At 46.3% G+C, this 20,903-nt stretch overlaps 1 protein-coding gene across 7 annotated transcripts in view; it reads right to left on the reverse strand.

Moving 5' to 3' along the window:
* The window catches only part of GDPD5 (glycerophosphodiester phosphodiesterase domain containing 5), a 347,114-nt gene that overhangs the window by 33,284 nt on the left and 292,927 nt on the right, over nucleotides 1-20,903 (reverse strand). For all 7 annotated transcript variants that reach the window (XM_075919543.1, XM_075919542.1, XM_075919541.1 and 4 more), the window contains 3 exons: nucleotides 13,626-13,708; nucleotides 6,562-6,712; nucleotides 1,379-1,597 (listed from right to left, as the gene is read on the reverse strand). In XM_075919543.1, coding sequence (XP_075775658.1) covers nucleotides 1,379-1,597; nucleotides 6,562-6,712; nucleotides 13,626-13,708 — 453 coding nt within the window. The remainder of the gene's footprint in view (nucleotides 1-1,378; nucleotides 1,598-6,561; nucleotides 6,713-13,625; nucleotides 13,709-20,903) is intronic.

Genomic DNA, 20,903 nt, shown 5'->3' on the forward strand with positions numbered 1-20,903 from the left:
TAGTCATTAGAAAGACAGATGGAAGCTAAAAATGGATCCTTCCTCCAGGCTAATCATTTCATAAGTGTGATTGCTAAACATTTCCATTTTTCTCTGCATACATATGTATTATTCACCTAATTGGAAAGTCTGAAATATTTCAGTCACACAATGTGCAGCTGCTTAGCACATCAGCACGTGTGACTTTAAGCTACTTTCAAGAATTTAAAATCAGAGGGGGAGGCAGGAGGAAATCAGATGTTTCCCATTTTGGCTGGGCTGAGCACATCACACATTTAAAAAAGCTGCCTGGAGGCCCCAAGGTTTGAACCTGGGAAATGGGAATTTTCCCTCGGCTGTAGCTCCTGTCACTTCCAGCTTCTCCCACATGAAAGCACGGCTGCTTAAAGGAAGAGAGCAGATGTCTGGAACTCGTGCAGCTAACAGGGATTCCTAGGCGGTGGGGTGAGAAGCCAGTGGAGTGAGTAAGCAAGCAGGACCCTTCCAGCTCTGGGGAGAAGCAAAGGCAGACTGACAGCCCTTCTTTGGGATGGGATTTCTGCCAGCACGAGCTGCCTGTGTGCAGGTTTGTTCCTATTTCTGTTCAGGGGAACAGGACCACGAGCATGTACTATTAATAAAGAGATCACACTAAGAAACCCTGCCTCTATCACTGATTTCTCATCCAAACAGAAACCACCGCCCAGCAAGATGCCGGATATTGCTAACCCCTTGGCCAAAGGGGAACAGTTCCTGGAAAGGTGGGGAGAGGCTGGAACTGATGGAGGCTGCCCCTGCCAGAGAGGGAGGATTCCCTTCACTTTTGTACTGAAATCTGGCTCTGGGCATGGGCTCTTCACCCAGGAAGGAGCTGTCTTGTGCTAGAGGCAGCTCACTTGCTCCTGCCGTTGGGCAGAGAGGGGAGTGCTTTGGCGCATCCACTCACGTGAAGAGGTCGGCAATTGTCTCTGCCCCCCACGCTCCCTGTGGCAGGACTCAGCACCATTCAGCCTCTCAGAACATCAGGGTCAAGCTGCCTTTGGCATGGGGATGCCATCCTGCCTGCATCCTTCCTTCTCTGCCTGAGCCCTGGAAGCCCCAAATCCTGGAGCACCCCCACACAGTGCCCTCAGTACAAGACGGCAGTGCAAGAGAATGAGTGAGCCTTTCTGTGTGTGCTAGAAGGTGCACATTAGCATTGGGCAAGGGGTAGCACGGTGTCACTACAGGTAAGCACAGAGGATGCCAAAAGCCGCTATGGCAGGGGAAGGAAAACTGGCCAGAAATGAGTCTCCTGCACAGAACCCTGATTTCTCCAGTTACTAAAGCAACTGCTCGTCCTTTGAGCTGGAAAGAGCCAGTCCCTGAGCCTCTGTTTCCAAAGCACGGCAGGACTTACTGCCTGCTGCTGGATCCCTGACTCCAGTATGGTTTGCAGGGTAATGTTGATGTAAGTGCTGTAGTAGGGATGGTCGTGGGGCAGGTCCTGAAAGTTCAAGATCACGGACGTGTTGTCTTTGGCGATCTGCAACATATCAGCCAGCTTACAGACCGACTGGTTGGCAGCTTGCAGGTAATCTGAATCCGAGAGGGAGCCAGCCGTCCAGAAGGGGTCACTCTGAAAACAAACAAGTGTCAGAGTTATTGCGATGCCCATGGGGGCCTCTGCTGTGACACAAGGCAGACAGGACTCATTTTCTGCCCACATCGTGGTGGCAGCTGCCTCTGAAATCTGCCTTGTGACAAGCCAACCAGTTAGGGAACGCTGACCAAGATTTTTCCAACAAAACAATTTTTTTTGCCCGAAAATACCGTTTCATCCAAATAGACCATTTTCATAGGAAAGGGTCCATTTCAATTCAGCTTTAGCCAGGAAGGCTTCTCAGGTCCAGGATGGAATTGTTGGCCAGAGAGCGAGAGGCAACCCAGACCTCAGAATGCCCAGTAGCCCGGTGATCAGGAACAGTCACTGGGAAGGTCGGAGCCCCAGGGTCCAAGTCCTTGCTCTGTATCAGGCAGAGGTAAATCTCAGCTCACACATCCCCGGTGAGGACTCTGGGCTATTGGGTATTCTGGGACCTCTCTCTCCTTCCCCCTTACTCGCACTTTTTCGCCTCGATTTCATCCCGGAGCAGGAACCATATTTGAAATCTCAGAAACGTTCACCAAGGGGGAAACCACTTCCCACCCAGCTCTATTGATAGGTCTCAATCCAAGAATTCAAAGTCAAGCTAAGTCTCTCCCACCAGGAGACAGTGTGATCCCATTCAATAAGGCAAAGAACTAGGTGCCAGGAGAGATGGCTTCTATTTTCAGTTCTGATATTGACTTATTGAACAACTTTGGGTAAGTTCTCCCTATGGTTCAGTTTTCCCATTGGAGGGTCTGATGCATGCTCTTACCAGAAGTCCTGGGTGCATTTCTGATCACCTCATCTCATAGGATACAGTATCAATATAAAGGGGTTAGAAATGGGTGAGAAGAATGATCAAGGGCACGAAAACACATTTGTGAACATCTAATTGAGCCCATTTCAGAACACAGGAACAAAGGGACATTTAATGAAACAGGTGGAAAATTCAAAACAGATGAAGGAAATATTAATTAGCCTGTGGAACTCACTTCCTTAAGACATCACAGAGGTCAAGAGTTTACTAGGCTTGGATACTCATATGAATACACAGAATATCCAGATTTATAGATTTGAGGCACTGTGTTTATCTAGTCTGAACTCCTGTATAATGCAGGCCATAGAACCATAGAACAGGAAGGGATCTTGAGAAGTCATCAAGTCCAGGTCCCTGCCCTCACGGCAGGACCCAGTACTGTCTATCCAACCTGATCTTAAATATCTCCAGCGATGGAGATTCCACAACCTCCCTAGGCAACTTATTCCAGTGTTTAACCACCCTGACAGTTAGGAAGTTATTCCTAATGTCCAACCTAAACCTCCCTTGCTGCAGTTTAAGCCCATTGCTTCTTGTCCTATCATCAGAGTCCAAGGAGAATAATTTTTCTCCTTCCTCCTTGTGACACCTCTTTTAGATACCTGAAAACTGCTATCATGTCCCCTCTCAGTTTTCTCCTTTCCAAAATAAACAAGCCCAATTCTTTTAGTCTTCCTTCATCGGTCATGTTCTCTAGACCTTTAATAATTCTTGTTGCTTTTCTCTGAACCTTCTTCAATTTCTCCACATCTTTCTTGAAATGTGACACAAGAACTGAACACAAGACTCCAACTGAGGCCTAATCAGCGCAGAGTAGAGCGGAAGAATGACTTCTCATGTCTTGCTCACAACACACCTGTTAATGCATCCATAAGACTTCCCTAAATTTATTCCTACTTGAACTAGAGCAGATCCTTTAGAAAAACATCTAATATTGATTTAAAAGTCCCCAGTGATGGAGGATCCACCATGAGCTTTGGTAAGTTGCTCCATTGGTTAATTAGTAGATGGATACAAAATTGGTATCTGCGTCTGCAACTGCAAAAATGATCCATGGATATCCGCATCATCTGCAGATGAGGATACCTGTGGATATAAAGTAGATATTTTCAAATTCGCAGGGTTCTAGATACAAAATTTGTATCCATATATGCAGCCCCATCCACAAATATGAGCCATGGACACCAAGGGTACATCTGCACTGCACCCTTAGCTTGAAATGAGCTACACAATTTGAACTATGCAAATTGTGTAGCTTATTGCGAGTCAATTTTGAAACAGCTTATTTTGAAATTTGGTGCTGTCTACAGTGAACTTATTTTGAAATAAATCGCTATTCTGAAACATCCCTTACTCCTTGTGGAATGAGGTTTACAGGGATATCAGAATAGCGAGCCCATTATATTTCAAAATAATGGGCACGCTCAAAAGACACAAAATAGCTATTTCGAGATAAATAGCACTGCTGTGTAGACATAGCCCAACAGATATAAAGTGGATATCTGTGGATCCGCAGGACTTTATTAATTATGCTCCCTGTTAAAAATCTGCACCTTATTTCCATCCATTGAATCTTGATTTACTTTTGTCTCCTAGCCTGAAGAGTCAATTCTAGTGAAGATTGAAAAATCAAAAGAATTTTGGAAGAGATTTAAAACTTCACACTTGAGGGAATAATCGACCTGTAGCAATTGCTGACCCAATAGGGGGTCATGAAAGAAGTTTTCCGTGGGTGCAGGTTATACACTTGCACCTCTCTGGTTCAGGACTTTCTGGTCTGGCAACATCCATGATCCAGCAAGACCATGGATGTTGCCAGACCAGAGAGTCCCAGCAGCTCGGAGTGGGGGACCAGCTGGGAGTCCGGCAGCAGAGGGGCCGATGGCTGGGAGTGCAGCTGGACCAGGAGTGGAGTCTGGTGGCTGGGAAGTAAGCTTGGGAGTAGGGGGTCAGTGCCCAGAAAGGCACTGACCTCTCCTGGTCTGGCAAACTCCCTCATTCAGGACCAGGCAGGCTCCAAGGGTGCCAGACCAGGGAGGTCTTGCCATCCTTTGTAAACTGCTTTGGAATTCTTGGATGAAAAGTGCTATGTGAGTGCTAAATATCGCCTATCATCATGGGTGCCTTGGTTTAAGACCATCTAAACATTTTGTAACAGCAAAGAGTAAGGAGAAGGCAACCAGGGGACGCACTAGCAGAAAGCAGCACTTCAGTGATAAAAGCAAGTTTTGTGCTGACCCTTCAGACCAGTAGTGCTTAAACTTCTCCTGTCATACCCCAACTTACCAAGTAATGGAATCTCTCCGCCCTCCTCTCCCCCACTCCATTAATGCAAAGTTGGCTCAAGAGAAGAGCTAGGGCTGAAGGTGGAGCTGTGGAGGAGCCAGGGGGTCAAAGGAGCTGCGGCTGAGGCTGGAGAAAGGGGCTGAGCAGAGCTGGGGGTGTGGCCAGAGCGTCGGCTGGACAGCACTCCCTCCCCGCCCACCGTGGGAACTGACACACCTGCCAAATATTCCTCCACTCCCCTCTTGAGGGACCACTACATTAGACATTCTTCCCATGTGGCAGGAAGTTATCTGGGTGTTTTGTGTTGGACACCCAAGCATGGGAGCTCAACCTCACTCAAACAGACTTCACTCTGCAGGCCTAGGACTGAGAAGGGCAAACCATTGCCAGTTACACACTGGATAATGAAGTGTTCTGGCAGTATGTTCCCCACATTGCTTGGTTTATATGGGCTGCCCTCATCGCTGTCGCTCTCTAACGAAGAAAAGAGCTGCACAATGATAGACAACGGTGCAAATGACACCACAGACCGTGATTACCAAAGTGAATTTGGCATTTCAGGTTAGCGCATAACTGGTTGCTGCATGATAGAGGCACTGCTGGACGAATGTGGTGGCAGAGGAAATGCTAGATGCCACTTTTAACAAGTCACTTCGGATGGATCCAGCGCTGCCGGTCCCCAATTACACTGTGCAGTCTGCAGGGGCTCCTTGTCTGACAGTGCAAAGGAGCTGGGATATATTAATTACATTTGAGCATCACCTTCCATTAACCCTCGGTGTAATCTCTATTAAACTCAGCAGCAATTTAATCTGTCGCCAGCCCCCAGCTGAATAAGGAAAGAAATGGTGTTTGATAGAAAAACGGAGACCTTTTCTGCACAGAATCCATTCACCTCACCATATTATTTACATTTTAGTCCATTTAAGTCCCCACCACAGAAAGGCTTGCTAAGGGTTATGAAAAGCAAAATAAAGAGGAGACACTGCTACTGAACTGGCAAATTGTATTAAGGATTTTAAAAACATTAGTACTTGATAGGCTATGGCCTGCTTTCTGTGTTTTTGCAGCATGTCATGGATACTTTTATCAAGAGGAGTTTAGCAAAAAAGGACAAGAGCTATATTACCTGGAAGGATCTGATTCAGTATAAACACCTCTCTTCTATACCTCTGTATAATACCAGGATAGAGGAAGCTTTTGACTGATGTGAAGTAATATTTATGGGCCTTCTATAGGAGAACACACAGCAGTAACCATAATTATTAGTGCCAAACACTTTTATGTTGTATTAGCCTCATCTATAAAATGGGGAACTGAGAAACAGTCTAAGTGGCTTGCCCATGTCCTCAAACAGCTGTATGGCTAAGCAGTTTTAGAGCAGAGGTTTCTTTACTCTTAGTCCACAACACTCCCCAGCAGATACAAATGCAAAATCAAAGGTTTTTGTGCACACAAGCCAGGTTTCCGGATGCGCAAACACAGGCCAACATTAGGGCATTCCATGTTAGAACCCTGGCAGGGGTCACTGGAAGATCCCTTCATTTGACAGGCCAGAATTGGCTATGGAAATGTTCCAAACAATCAACAAAAATGGTGAGCTATGTTGCTTGGTGCCGTGTGGCAGAGTCGAATGGGAGGCCATTCATTGAGCATGCCAGGAGAAGACTGGTTTGGTCTAGTCACACTTCATCAAACCCTTTCATTAAAAGGACGGCAACACTCTCATCTGTCTGACAGGGTCTGTAGCATGAATGTTCAGCCAATGTCCTGACTTGGGATGCAGGGCACGCAGCATCCCCCCTGCTTCAGATGATAGGACCCTATCTTCAGTACATGAGCGACGCACCTCTAGGAACCATTCTCCTGCGTTAAGCCTCTCCAAGTCAGTCCAGTTGAACATGGAAGAATGCTCTTTGGCCCGCTCTGGAAACACTTTCTTCACATTCGTTGTCCTCCTGAGCGTCCTGTCGTGCATAAGGAACGGCACGCCATCGTAACTGCAAAGTAAAGAAGCATCTCTGTTAACCTATCCATATTAGTTAGCACATATACAATACTGGAGAAGAGGAGTTGGTCTCCATTCCATCCTCTCCCCAGCTTTTCAGACCAGGATTAAAATGTGGTTAAGATCTCAATTAATTTTGTAGGCGTTTAATGTTCTTGATTAATTTTAAAAAAGCTGTACACGGGGGGGGGGGGAGTCAGCTTTAAATGCATTTCAAATGCTTCATCCATTGTAAGGTTGGGGGAAGGATAGCTCAGTGGTTTGAGCATTGGCCTACTAAACCAAAAGTTGTGAGTTCAATCCTTGCAGAGGCCACTTAGGGATTTGGGGCAAAAATGTGTTAGGGATGGTACTTGCTCCTGCTGTGAAGGCAGGGGACTGGACTCAATGACCTTTCAAGGTGCCTGCTAGTTCTAGGAGATAGGCAATCTCCATTAATTTTTTTAAAGGTTTGCACAGCTCTACCCTTACCTTAGAGTTTCTCTTAGGATTTGGTAAACTAACTTGTAGAAGAACAGAACTCCACATCTGAACGATTGCCAAAAACTAACCCCGTCCTACTGAGGCCCAGAAACCACTGCACATTCATTATAAATCTTGTAAATTTTGTTTTAGCATGGGAGGCTCTTTATATAGCTGTACAGCAAATACTTCCTGCCCTAAAAATCTTACAAACAAAAATTAGACTAAGGATAAAATTTTAAAATACATCTGAATTAATTAGGACCCCAATTTCCCCATATAGGACACTCAAGTCCCACAGAATTTCAATAAGTTTTAGATCATTAAGTGTCTAACACAGAGTCTGTACTGGTGGTGATGGTATGAAGGGTACATGTAGCTACACACTGCAGTGCAAGTCTCTGACACAGGTGGTGCAGCAAGGAAAGATGCCTGCAGCGAGGGAAGGGGTTGGAAGGAGGCTGTCTCTTCACTGCCAGAGCCTTTTCCCACTGCTAGAGCCTCTCCCCATGGCTTGGGTGGATAGACAGTGCTTTAGGGTACCTACCATAAGGTTATGCCATGTCTTTACTCACGTTAGCCTTGCCTCAACATCTACATTGCTATTTAAGCCCATGCCGGGGGGCATGCAATGTTTATACTCTACATGTAAGTGTAGAAATGGCCTAAGTCATTTTTGAAAATGGTATTTAGCATCTTACCTAGGCACTTTTCAGAAACATTATCCTATAAGTAACAAATGACAGGAGCTGTGTAGTGGGAATGGAGGACAAAGGTTAACTAACCAGGCTTAGTTCTTGGGCATTCTTTAATGATTCATTTGTCATTTTGATCTGCTTCTGCACTTCCAAGATTAGGCTGGAGCTGGAAGCATGCAAATATCACAAGAGGCACAGTTCAGAAGCAGAAGATGCAGAGGGACCTCACAAGAAAACCTACCTTCACAAGATTACCAACCCAAGTTTGCAAAAAAGTTCTAATAAAGATCCGAAGCAAATATGAAATCCAGGCAAGGCTTTTGAGATTTACCTTGCACTAAACAGACAAACTACTGCTACTCAGCAACAGCAAAAAAGTTTTAGAGACCATGAAAAACTCTCCAAACATGAGCCAGTTAAATGTCTGGTCCTGTGAAGTTCAGTAATTCCTCATTTAACACGTGCCCACTTAACACGTTTTCGCAATAGCATGATTTTTTTTTTAGAGAACATTTTTTGAATTATACGACCATTCCCGGAATAACATGGCTCACCGCTCGCCGCGCCATTCCCCGCTGACTCCCTCTCACCAGACGCCTTGCTCCCCCCTCCTGCGCCCCCACTTGCAGGCCAGCAGCTGGGTTTCCCCAGCCGGCCCATCGCCGGTGGCTGTGCGGGGCTTCTCCCGCCTCCCTGCAAAGTGGTGGAGGGTTCGCCGCTCGCCATGCTTTTCCCCGGCGACCCCCCCTCACTGGACGCAGCGTGGGTCCCGGCAGACCCATCACAGGGGCATACTCCCAACTCAATCCCCCTCCCCTCTCCTCCCTTTCCCTTCCCCAGAGCCAAACACCTACCCTCCCTGCTGTAACCCAGTCCCCTTTCTCCCCCAACCTTACGTCCTGGTCCCAACAGACACCACCGCTTGAAACACAACCTCCACCTTTCCCAATATTTTCAATGGGAAAATTGACCCCACATAACACATTTTCACTTAACATGATCATTTTCTGAAACATATCTAGAGTGTTAAATGAGGAATTACTGTATTCCCATTCCACAGATGGGAAAACTAGAAAGAGGACCCGGTGACTCACCCCGGATGGAGATAGTTTAGAGCTAGGAATAGCACTTTGGTTCTTAAGCCTGTGATCACACTATGCCGGTCTGTCTCCCATTACATTACAAACTTTTTCAAAAGGAGAAGTAACCTTGGCTTTAAAACATGGCTCTGCTCTGAGCAGATCTGGAGTCAACGTGAGGCGTCAAGATAAAACCCCATAGTGCCATTTGTCAGCCTACAAGGAAAAGGATCATTTTCTACACAATAATATCCCACGTTCCAGCTGCCTGAGAAAGGTTCTGCAACCTGAACTTAGTGAACAATTTTCTTGCAGATGTGTGAGCCAGAAAGGGATCCCTTGATGTCCACAGGTGTACTGACTCTGCAGTGCTAAAACCAGACGAATGAAGGTCCATGTTTTGGTCAGAAAAAACAGATATACTTATAATGCAGACCAGGCTGCAAATGAGCTGAGCTGAAAAGTTATTTTTATTAAGTTGCTTTTCTAACCACACACACACACACACACACACACACACACACACACACACCCTCTTCCTCTGAAGATATGGGTCAGCCTAGAGAGGTGCGCGCGCGCGCACACACACACACACACACACACACACACACACACACACACACACACACACACACCTGAAGATATGGATCAGCCTAGAGAGGTGAACTAGATTCAGGTGTGCTGAATACAGCATCTATAAAAGCGACTGCATAAGAGGCAGATACCGTGAACGGAATTTTGCCCCATGAAGGAAAATCGCCGTATTTATATAGGGCCCAGAGACCATATAGTGCCCAGGTGTTTAACCAACACTTCAAAGATGATGACAGAAGAGTGGCAACATTAAAAAAAAGGGCCCCACAGGGGTCAAAGACCTGTGGATGAGAATTCTTTGCTGCGGAGGTTTGAAATCTACCACGGAGTGGTGCAGCAAAGCCTTTGGAAAGTATAAGGCTATAGATGTGATGTTCACAGTGGGGAAGCTGCTTCCACACACCTCCAGTCACCTGCTGGCCTGAGGCGTGTGGGACAAAGCTCTGGAAAAGGCCAGGGGTTTCAAAGCACAGATCCCCACTGCAGAGAGACTCAGGAGAAAGACCTTGGATACAGGCAGCGTGAACAGTGAAACCCATTTGAATCAAATTGGGATTCTGCCAAGACTTCTGCCTTGAGCTGGGAGCAGTACAAAGACCTACTTTAGTTGACAGAGCAAACGCAGTTCCTACTCAGCCACTGCCTAAGGAGGCCCTTATCTGAAAGAAAACAAGATTTGAGAAACCTATTTCCAGCAATGAATTATATCAACTGCCTCCTTCCCTTCCTCCCCCCATTTCCACCCAAAGCAACACGCTGACACAGCACCAGTCCCGGCAGCAGCACACCATGCCTCAACATCTAAAGGTCTTCCACAGGGTTTAATATTACCAAGCAGACATGGAATTACGCCTGTTGAATGTTTAAGGTAGACAGGAACCTAAGACTCAGTCCTTCTCTCAGTACAGTGATCTCAGACATCTTCAACCACCATAGTGTGATGCAGAAACCCTGCATGGCATTCTCTTTCCTCTCTATCCCCTCGTTGGCCCCATGCAGGAGCATTGTCATTTGGAAAGCACGAGCCCTGGGCTAGTAGCGCTGTACAAAGATGCATGGGTAAAAAAAGCAGTGGAGCCCTGACTTTATACAGACCCTATGGGTCACATTTCCTGACACCAGGGGGGCATGATCTCAAGGAACCATACAGCTGCGGTGCTCCAATGGAGGCAGGGAAGACGAAAACTTTTCAGTGGACGTGCAGATCAGGCTTCTCCTGCAGGGGGCAGCAGAGAGCTTAGCAGCTGTGTCACAAGGCTGCCAGTGCAGCAGGATGATCTGGTCTAGGCTCAGGGGGCTTGAGTGATACATTCAACTCAACTCTTCAGGCAGGTCAGCTCACCCTGTTAGAAGAGCTAAGCACAGCAATCAGGATCAGCCCTGATGCACAAGCGATTATTTTGCTTCCAGACCAATGGTATTCTCCTTGCAACAGTGAGTGAATTAACTTCTGAATGATTCTAAAGGGATTAAGATGCTTTCGACCCTGACTTGTCCTTCAGCATTGCAGAATGACCTCTCGCTACAGGGGACAAGAACTTCCATTAGTGTTTAAATCTGTCTGCTGCTAGACAATGATTGCAAAATGGAAGCCCTGATGTTCAAACTGTGCAGCCCACAAGTCTAGCTTTTACCACAGCGATGCCTTTCAGATGGCTTAATTTCAAGCCATTTCTTAGCATCAGATTATGTATGAATCCTGATCCACGCTGTATGCAAATGCGGTGTCATTATTAGACAAGAAAGAGAGGGTCACTGACTTTTAGTGCAGCAAAATGAAACCATCAAAAATCTACATCCTCCCCCATGGGAAGAGTGGGAATTGGATTTAGCATCTAACTTAATAACAGAAATAAAAATAATCTTCTCCAGGATTCAGCCTGGCTCTTGGGCATACAACCCCGAGAGATTCTCCAGGTCTCTTCTGAATGCGGTTTGCTATGCATTCACGTCTCACATGTTAGTGAGTCCTCTCTTGCTAGCCCTTTCCCATTTTGCTTGGACTCTTTTCTCTCAGTTCCTTTTTTTCTGTGTCCTATTCGTCTATTTCACTTCATCCGTTTTTGTTGCATGCAGATCGAGGAGAAATCTAATGAATAGCATTAATCAAGTTCTTCAACACTGTGATGCTCTCCCATTTTATAGCTTCTATTTAACAATCTTCCGTTTGGTCCAAAAGTGCAAGTTCCAAAACAAGCAGCAGGAATTTCTGATATTTGCCTGTGATTTATATCTTCTAATTAAAAATAAACTTCCATTTAACCTTGCACATAGCCTCTCTCCCAGGCTGCTTCTTATTCTTTGTTACACTCACTGCTGCCCCCTGCCTTAAATTAGCTCCTTGGGACCAGGACTGTCCTACTCTGTGTTTGTACACAGCAGTTCTACTATAGGGCCCTGAGCCTGACTTCTGATGCAAGGTGCTAACATAATAACTGTAATACACAATCATACTTAAAAATGTCCCTTGGGAATTTTGCCTCCCGCTGTTTGAATGAAGTTTGTTCTACAGACACTGTCCAATCTGTTTCTGCAAATGTGTATATGTTGTACATGTATGAAAAAAACCCACACAAACAAAATATCTAGTTTTAAGAGATCTAGGAGATATGGGAAAATTAAATGCGGAAAATTCCCATAGACACTGTTTACATGGGAATAACTCTGCTTTTTCAAAGACTCCACCAAACTCAACCTGGTCAAACACATCCCTGCAGAGACTTTTTTTCTTTTTCGGGGGGTTAGGGAGTGGAGGACGCATGATGGGCAAATAAAATCTAATTCCATTTGCATCAACTTTAGCATGACAGCAAAGGAAAGCAAAAGGATTTTGTGTCTGAGCTGGTACATTCTCACAATCGTTTTACCTTGGGGGGGGAGGGGGGGGGAGGGAGGGCGCTGTGCAATGAAATGAAAAAATGTCAGACTTTCACTCTTCTTCACTGCAAGCAGAAATTTACTATAGCCAAGCTCTTTACAAGCAGGTTCTCTGTATTCCTTTGGAGAAGGCTGCCAGACTAGATCAAAACAGCCTCAGCCCCTCTCCCTCTCTCTCTCTCTCTATATATATTTATTTTAAATTCCCTGCGGGTCGACAGAGTGACAGCATCATGTCATGTGGCCTCCCTCTCCCCGGTGCTCAAAGGAGCTGCAAGCTATGCAGTCTCCTCCCCACCCTCCCAGTGCTCCAGGAGCTGCGTCCTCCCCCCCCCCCCCCCCCCCCCGGTGCTCTGGGGAGCCGGGCGAGCCACGCAGCCTCCTCCCTCCCCATACTTCCAGCTGCCTCACCCCCCCCCCCCCCGGCTGACCCTGCACCCCCAGCCTGTTCACTCATATCACCACCAAGCCAAGACCCCAAACTCCCAACCCCCTCATTCATGGTATTCCTGGGAGGCGGGAGCTGTGAGCCTCTTGGCCTCCCCACCTTCCCACACCTCTAGCCCCCTCACACACCGACCCTGCACCCTCAGCCCCCTCACACATCCTCTCTGCCGCGACCCTGCACCCCTAGCCTGCTGACTCATACTCCCCATGCTGAGCCCTCACCCCCCCCTCCCCCACTCCTTGCTCACCGGGACTCTGCACTTCCATCCCACTACTGCACCCTCCCCCCTGGCCAGACACCTACCCTCAGCCTGCTCCTGCTCCCTCCTGCCAGCCTGCTCCTGTACCCTCTGTCCAGCCAGAAACCTACCCTGGGGATGGGTAGGGGAGGGGGTGAAGTTTGGCAAGCATAGTGACAAAAAAACAAAATATCTACAAGAAGGACCCTGCTGTAAATTTTGTCCCTTGATAGGAAGACCAATAGAAAGCGTGGTTTATTCTATAATTTAATCTTTAATCATTGTGCCAGCCAAATGACTAATGATGTACATACTTTACAAATAGCAGCATATGAGAAGGTATGAGCACACTTTCTGAGATGCCTTCTCAAAGGATGCTACTGATGCTGCACTGGAAAATGTAACTGGCAAAATTCAGTTCTGGAACCAAAACAAAGCAGATCTAGAGGTCTGGGTTAGACCTGACACTAAAGAAAACCCTTGCACTCAAAGCAGTTACACAGACTTGCCTTATCGTTATGTCAGCTTGTACTCCATATGTTTTCTGCTCCACTGCTTTCTGGAAGGACATCAGAGTGTTTTCTGGTGCCAGCTAAAGAAGAAGCAGTGAAAAATTGTATTAATAAAGTAGCAATGACTATAAAGGCCCCTCTTGGTAAGACACACATGCTGCTGCAGCAACAACATAACAAATAAATCAAAATACCTACAAGAGAGAATTAAAAGGTTAAAGAGACAACGAAGCAGCATTTTACGGGAAAAATACAAGACTTACAAGACTTCACACAATGTACTCAGCAAAAACCATGTTTTGCTGGCAAGGGCTAGCATGTGTAATTACTGCTGCCCTTCATAGATGGAACTGCATCTGCCCTGCAGCATGCTTTAAACCTGCTAGCTGCTAACAAACATACTCCTTTACTCACTTGGCAAGAGCCAGTTCGTTCTAAGATCTATACTCAATGATCGTGATGTGCACTGAAGCCCTAAGTAGCTGCGGATCTGTCGTCATCTGCTGTTGAAAAGGTTTGGTATTGTATACCGGACAGCTGCATGGGTTCATAGATGACTGACAGCCCGTGGAGTGCTTGTTTATGTGCCAATAAAGGCTGGTTGGTTACATTTAGTTAGCACCCCTCCTTCACAGCTATTCATGGGTGCTGGAATTAAGGGTGCTGCCGCACTTCTTCCCATGACAAGGCTTGCAGTTTGGTCCAATAGCTCTCAGGCCTGCTTCCTCCCCACTATACAAATTGTTCAAGCACCACTCTAGTTCTTAGGCAGTGTGCAAAGTTAGCGGGGATACATTAGTTATTCTGTTCCTCTACTTTTCCATGTAAGCAACTACTGCAGCTGCCAATGGGAAGTTTTGGCATCACAAGTGGCCGAGGAGGGGCCCATAGACACTTGTTTCTAAGATATCACACAACTATGGAAAGTTAGAGAACCTGGGGCTACTGCATGTGCAATGCCGACAGGCAGAACCCAACCTGGGACCTCTGGAGCTCAGTGCTGGAGCCAGCAGGAGCTCAAAGCCACCGGGCTCTCAGTGAAGGCTGCAGAGCAGCGGTTTTCAAATTCTTTTTCTCATGACCCAGTTGAAGAAAATTGTTGATGCCCACGACCCGACATAATGTGACCAGAGTGCAAGCTCCAGGGTGGGGCTGAGGGTGAGAGATTTGGGGTGCATGGGGGCTCCCCCTTTCGGGGGAGGATCAGGGCCGGGGCAGGAGAGGCTTACTTTGAGCAGCTCCCAATCAGCAGTGCAGTGGAGGTGCTAAGGTAGTCTTCCCAGCCAATGAGAGTGCAGAGCTAGTGCTCGGGGCAGAGGTAGTGTGCGGAGCCTTGTGCACTCTCCCTTTTCCCAATCCCCATCTAGAAGCCAGGCCTGCTGCCAGCCACCCCTGGGGAGCAGTGCAGTCTGCAGTGCCAGGACAGTCAGGGAGCTGCCTTAGCACCCTGCTGGTCACCTGATCCCCTTGCAGCAACGAGACCCAGCGCCTGACATTCCATGACCCACTTCTGGGTCACAATCCCTAGTTTGAAAACTATTGTTATAGAATCTCTCTCTCTCTGTACAAGGTCTACGTGCCACTGCCTGGGATAGTGCACACATGCATTTCTTCCCCATGCTTATTCTGTTACTGAAATGCTCTACTGCACCATCTAAAATCTATTGCTCTTTAAACAAAACAAAACATGAGCCTCCCATAGTTTTTATTTTAATAGATTTTTAATTAACTGTGGTTAACAGTCTTTGCTTCTCTCCATGGGTTTCATTCAGAGGTGGGTTTCTTTGTTGGCGGCGGGGAGTAGGGCAGTGTTAAAAAGTTGTATTTTGGCAGACATTGTTTCCTTCCTTTTTGAATAGAGATGAAATTAACAGAGCTGGGTTCCCCCCCCCCCACAACTTCAATGTAGACACGTTTTTTTAAGGCAAGTGATTGAGTAGTAGCAGACCCAAGCATTCAAAAATCAGGATCCCCACAAATATCAAGAAACTGGATTTAAATTCATGAGCTTTGAAATAAAAAAAGTGCTGGGTTTTTTATTTGCCTTCAGGCTTTTGAGCCTTCAAGGTGCACTCAGGTCATAAAATCAAGGTTTTCTGCACAATCACAAGATCTAAAATGTTTTATTTTTATTTAAAAGCCAAAATGTTCATATAAACAGAAAAATCAGGCATTGGGGACTTTGAGAGAAACACCAAACATCATGAGAGCTGTCAACTGCAGCTGTGTTTGAAAAACTGCTGGTGATTCCAATTCCTCATAAATTGTGAAGCTTTATCTCTTCTAAGGACCTACCACATGAATATCCTGGAAACTTCCATGTAAAGATATTAACAAGCAGTTTACTGGTATTATACCATATTTAAACTCTGATGTAACTTGGATTCCCAGGGACTTAAATCCAGGATAGATTTGGCCCATTCTTATGATTACAAGCCACGTATTTAACACTATAAATGTACATGCTGTTTTATAAAAACAAGAGCAAGTCACAATGCCTATGTAGAAGTTTCCAAACAAAGATAGACAAGTCAAACACCCCAGGAAAGGAGGAACACTCACAACTCTCACCACATGGGTCACATGAGGTCAAGAGAAAGCTATATAGTTTAAATACAAATGCAATGTCCAGAGCTGTCAGAAGGGGTCAGCATGCAAACAAAGGTCTTGGCCAGCCAGCACAAACACTCTCAAGGTTATCTTTTGCTAAAGCACTTCCTGCCCTTGCATAGCTTTCAGAGTCCGATGTCTTCCCAAGTAGCTCAGGTTTCATTAAGATAAACAAGGCAAGTAAATCCTATTTCCACTGAGCATCACCTGACAGTCTTTCACTGGCTGCACTCACTTACACAGAACCAAGAGGCAAGCACCTGCCTGACCCTCGGCAGGGAAGCTTGACAGAGATCAGTGTAAATCTGGCATAGGGACACAGCATTTCAGTTAGGAGATCTGTGAACACATCCCTCACATGCGCTTTGTGAGGCCTGCTTACAAGGATTCTGATCAGAACGGGGCAGGAACCCCAAGCCTCAAAAACTACAAAATTCTAACTATACGAATATAAAAATATAAAACTACAAAATATTAACAATAGCTATTTACAGGAGACCAAGGAGAAAAGCTGGAGAAATTCATGGACATGACAATAAGGAGGAACAGGAGAGGTGTCCGCCCACACTGCCTTCTGAAAAAAATCTTGCCATAACCTAATCTTCCGGCCTACAAATTCCTCCCCTCCCACCAACAGTGCCAGGCTCATCATCTGAAACAAGCTCCCCACTGATCAGGATGCACCAGCTCAAAGCAGCAACAGGCCCTGCCAGAGCCAGAGATGTAAAACCTGCAGACATCTCTACCGTTATGTTGATGAATACCCCTTCCCCCACCAACATACCTTGCAAGATCCTTAGGTCCCAGTGGAAATATTTCAGCAATAGCTATGCAGGCGAAAGCAGGCAATCATGGGCAGCAGGTAATGTAGGCAAGGAAAGGCACTGTCTTCCCCAAAAGGCCCACCCATGTTCTAGCCACCCAATGTGCTACAGGGACTGGGGTGGGAGCAGGGCATACATGACAGCCAGCTGCTGTGGAGGAAAGGGGGAGACAGTGCTGTGCAGCTGACCAGTGCTGGGGGGAGGCGTTAGCCTTTGGCAGGGGCCAGAAGCCATACTGAGGAGCACTGGAGACGCAGGACAGGGGCGTCATTCAAGGGGAAGAGCCGTAGGTGGAAGGGGCAGGACTGGGGCTTGTCTCTCCAAGCCAACTGTTTACCCACCACCCGTGCAGGCAACCACTGTGCTCTTGAAAGAACTCACAGAAAAAATATTTTTTTTAAAAAACCATCACCTGCAGGTGAGCTCTTTTCACACCATATCGGACCTCTCAGTCCTTTGTTGTCGAAGGAAACCGACACAATGCCTCCAAAAGATGAGCCTGGGAACTTAAATTCATAACTCTGCTGATCATTAAAAGCCAAAGACTTAACAGAGACCCTAGTTTTATGGCCCTTACAACAATTTGTAACATACCTTGCTACCTACTATTGGTCCTATGACTATATACGAGCACTTCATTTTAATTGGTCTCCCACAGTATGTGAATCTCTTAGGAATACAAATCTGTCCCACCATGTATTTAGCTTGGACAGACTGGTTACCTTCTCCGGACCTGAGCAAGAGCTCTGTGGAGCTCAAAAACTTGTCTTTTCCACTAACAGAAGTTGGTGCAACCATAAATATGACCTCAGCCACCTTATCGCTCTCAAAGGATACGTCTAAACTACATGGCTCCGTCGACGGAGCCATGTAGATTTGTTTGTTTGGCAAAGGGAAATGAAGCTGTGATTTAAATAATTTAAATGGCTGCCACGCTGAGCCGACAAACAGCTGATCAGCTGTTTGTCGGCTCAGCGCGCTAATCTGGACGCTCCCCTGCCGACATGAAAGCCTCATCCTACGAGGCATAATGGGGAGGTCGATAAAAGGCTTTCAGGTCGGCGCTGGAGCGTCCAGACTAGCGCGCTGAGCTGACAAACAGCTGATCAGCTGTTTGTTGGCTCAGCGTGGCAGCCATTTAAATTTAAATGAAGCCACGATTATTTGAATCGCGGCTTCATTTCCCTTTGCCGATCAGCCTAATCTACATGGCTCCATCGATGGAGCCATGTAGTTTAGACACACCCAAATTGTCCCAGATTTGAGAGGTGTGTCCCAGATTTGAGAGGTGGATGAATATGGTCCTGCACATACTACAACCTCCCTGTTTAAGCACCATGCTTCAGCCTGGAAGCCCCTTACACATTGTCTAAGTGGATGAGAAGAAGCCATGTTCAGCTCTGCGCCAAGGCTAACACACTAATACGGGTTTCTGACAGCAACATTAGGAAACAGCAGGCTCTGTAGTACAGAGTGGGCCCAAAGCTGAATGGCAATGGGATCGTGGCCTCTGGAGGAACAAACTGCAGAAGAAGCAAAAGAAATATGATAAGCAAGAAAAGTTTCCAACACCACCAGCCATTCTTAAAGAGTCTCCACAATGTGCACTGAAGATGACTCACAACACAACGCGCACAACAGCTTAGACCAAGCCAAATTAAATATACAGTGGCTTTAATGTGCACTGATAAAATGGCTCCACTCCAGCAGCAGCCGCATGTCAATAGTGAGTGAAATTACTTTTGAACATGGAAAGCTCTTTAGGGTTCCTTAATATGAGAGGCACTAGAGCACACACAGACGCCGGGGTATCAGCCATTTTGAAACTGCTTGACTTTTTCTCTTGGACATTGGGGTGTTGGCCTCTAATTATAAAACATGTAAAATGACAGACAGCAAAGCTTATTAAGAGAACTTTTTCTTTGGGATACTGTATTAATCTGTCAACAGGTCACATACTATTGACTATCTAACTGCTGTACTGAGCAGCATGCCAGATGGGGCATTTGGGACAGGCAGACAGATTCCATGGTGAGGACTGCAGGTTAAAGCAGGGGTGTTCACTGAAATACAACGGAATTTGGGAACCTTATTGATAAACTAGGCAAATATAACTTAGATAGGGCCACGATAAGGTGGGTGCATAATTGGCTGGATAACCGTAGTCAGAGAGTGGTTGTTAACGGTTCTAAATCCTGCTGGAAAGGGATAACAAGTGGAGTTCCTCAAGGGTCTGTTTTGGGACCCGTACTATTCAATATCTTCATCAATGATGTAGATATTGGGATAGAGAGTACGCTTATTAAGTTTGCAGATGATACCAAACTGGGTGGGGTTGCGACTTCTTTGGAGGATAGGGACATAATTCAAAATGACCTTAGCAAGTTAGAGAAATGGTCAGAGGTAAACAGGATGAGGTTTAATAAAGAGAAATGCAAAGTGCTCCACTTAGGAAGGAACAATCAGTTCCATACATACAAGATGGGAAGCGACTGTCTAGGAAGGAGCATGGCGGAAAGGGATCTAGGGGTCATAGTGGACCACAAGTTGAATATGAGTCAACAGTGTGATGCTGTTGCAAAAAAAGCAAATATGATTCTAGGTTGTATCAACAGGTGTGTTGTAAGCAAAACTCGTGAAGTCATTCTGCTGCTCTACTCTGCACTAGTTAGGCCTCAGCTGGAGTACTGTGTCCAGTTCTGGGCGCCACATTTCAAGAAAGACGTGGAGAAATTGGAAAGGGTACAGAGAAGAGCGACAAGAATGATTAAAGGTTTAGAGAACATGACCTATGAAGCCAGGCTTCATGAACTGGGCTTGTTTAGTTTGGAAAAAAGAAGATTAAGGGGGGACATGATAGCGGTTTTCAAATATCTAAAAGGGTGTCACAAGGAGGAAGGCGAAAATTTGTTCCTCTTGGTTTCTGAGGACAGGACAAGGAGTAATGGGCTTAAAGTGCAGCAGGGGAGGTTTAGATTGGACATTAGGAAAAAATTCCTAACTGTCAGGGTGGTCAAATATTGGAATAAATTGCCAAGGGAGGTGGTGGAATCTCCCTCTCTGGAGATATTTAAGAACAGGTTAGATAGACATCTGTCAGGGATGGTGTAGGTGGAGCTTGGTCCTGCCTTGAGGGCGGGGGGCTGGACTCGATGACTTCTCGAGGTCCCTTCCAGTCCTATGATTCTATGATTCTATGATAACCTATCCCTCTTTGGCACCTTTGAAAACCTCGGCATCTGTGCTTAGACAAAACCAGTGCAGCGTGAAAATGCAGTTTCAAGCCACAGGGAGGTTTCTGCAGAACTGTTTCAGTTCCCGGATGACTTTTAAGGAACCAGTAGGCTCAAAGCAAAAAACTCAGCAGAAGCCATGTTGTGTTTGGCTGCCGGCGGAACACCCTGCAAAGTGATTGGTTTCTCAAGGACCCTACTCAGAGCCACAAATCAGCTCAGGCTCACTTAAAAAACACACCCCAGACACAGCAGCATCAGGAAACCCAGATAGGTAGCCGTACTCAGCTCTAGTGCTAATGCTGGGCATTTTTAGAACAAGCATTTCACAGCTCAGCTCCAGGAATGGAGCCTGTACAGCCAGTGTGATCAAAATTCACAATTCACCACTCTCCAGGGGCTGGGATGCTGTGGGATCTCATGCTCAGGAAGATACCAAGTCTACATCAGGTTCCTGGGGAGCCTGAATCCTTAGTTTTTAAAACGATGCCCACTATGCACTAGAAGATCCTTAGCTAGAATCAACTACTAAGCTCCACTGAAGCCTACAGCAGTGTGGTAATGGACAGTGGTTTAGGATCAGGTTCTAAAGGCAGCGTTTCTTGAAA

The sequence above is a fragment of the Pelodiscus sinensis genome, chromosome 1 (genome assembly GCF_049634645.1).
Source record: "Pelodiscus sinensis isolate JC-2024 chromosome 1, ASM4963464v1, whole genome shotgun sequence".
NCBI classification, from domain to species: Eukaryota; Metazoa; Chordata; order Testudines; family Trionychidae; genus Pelodiscus; species Pelodiscus sinensis.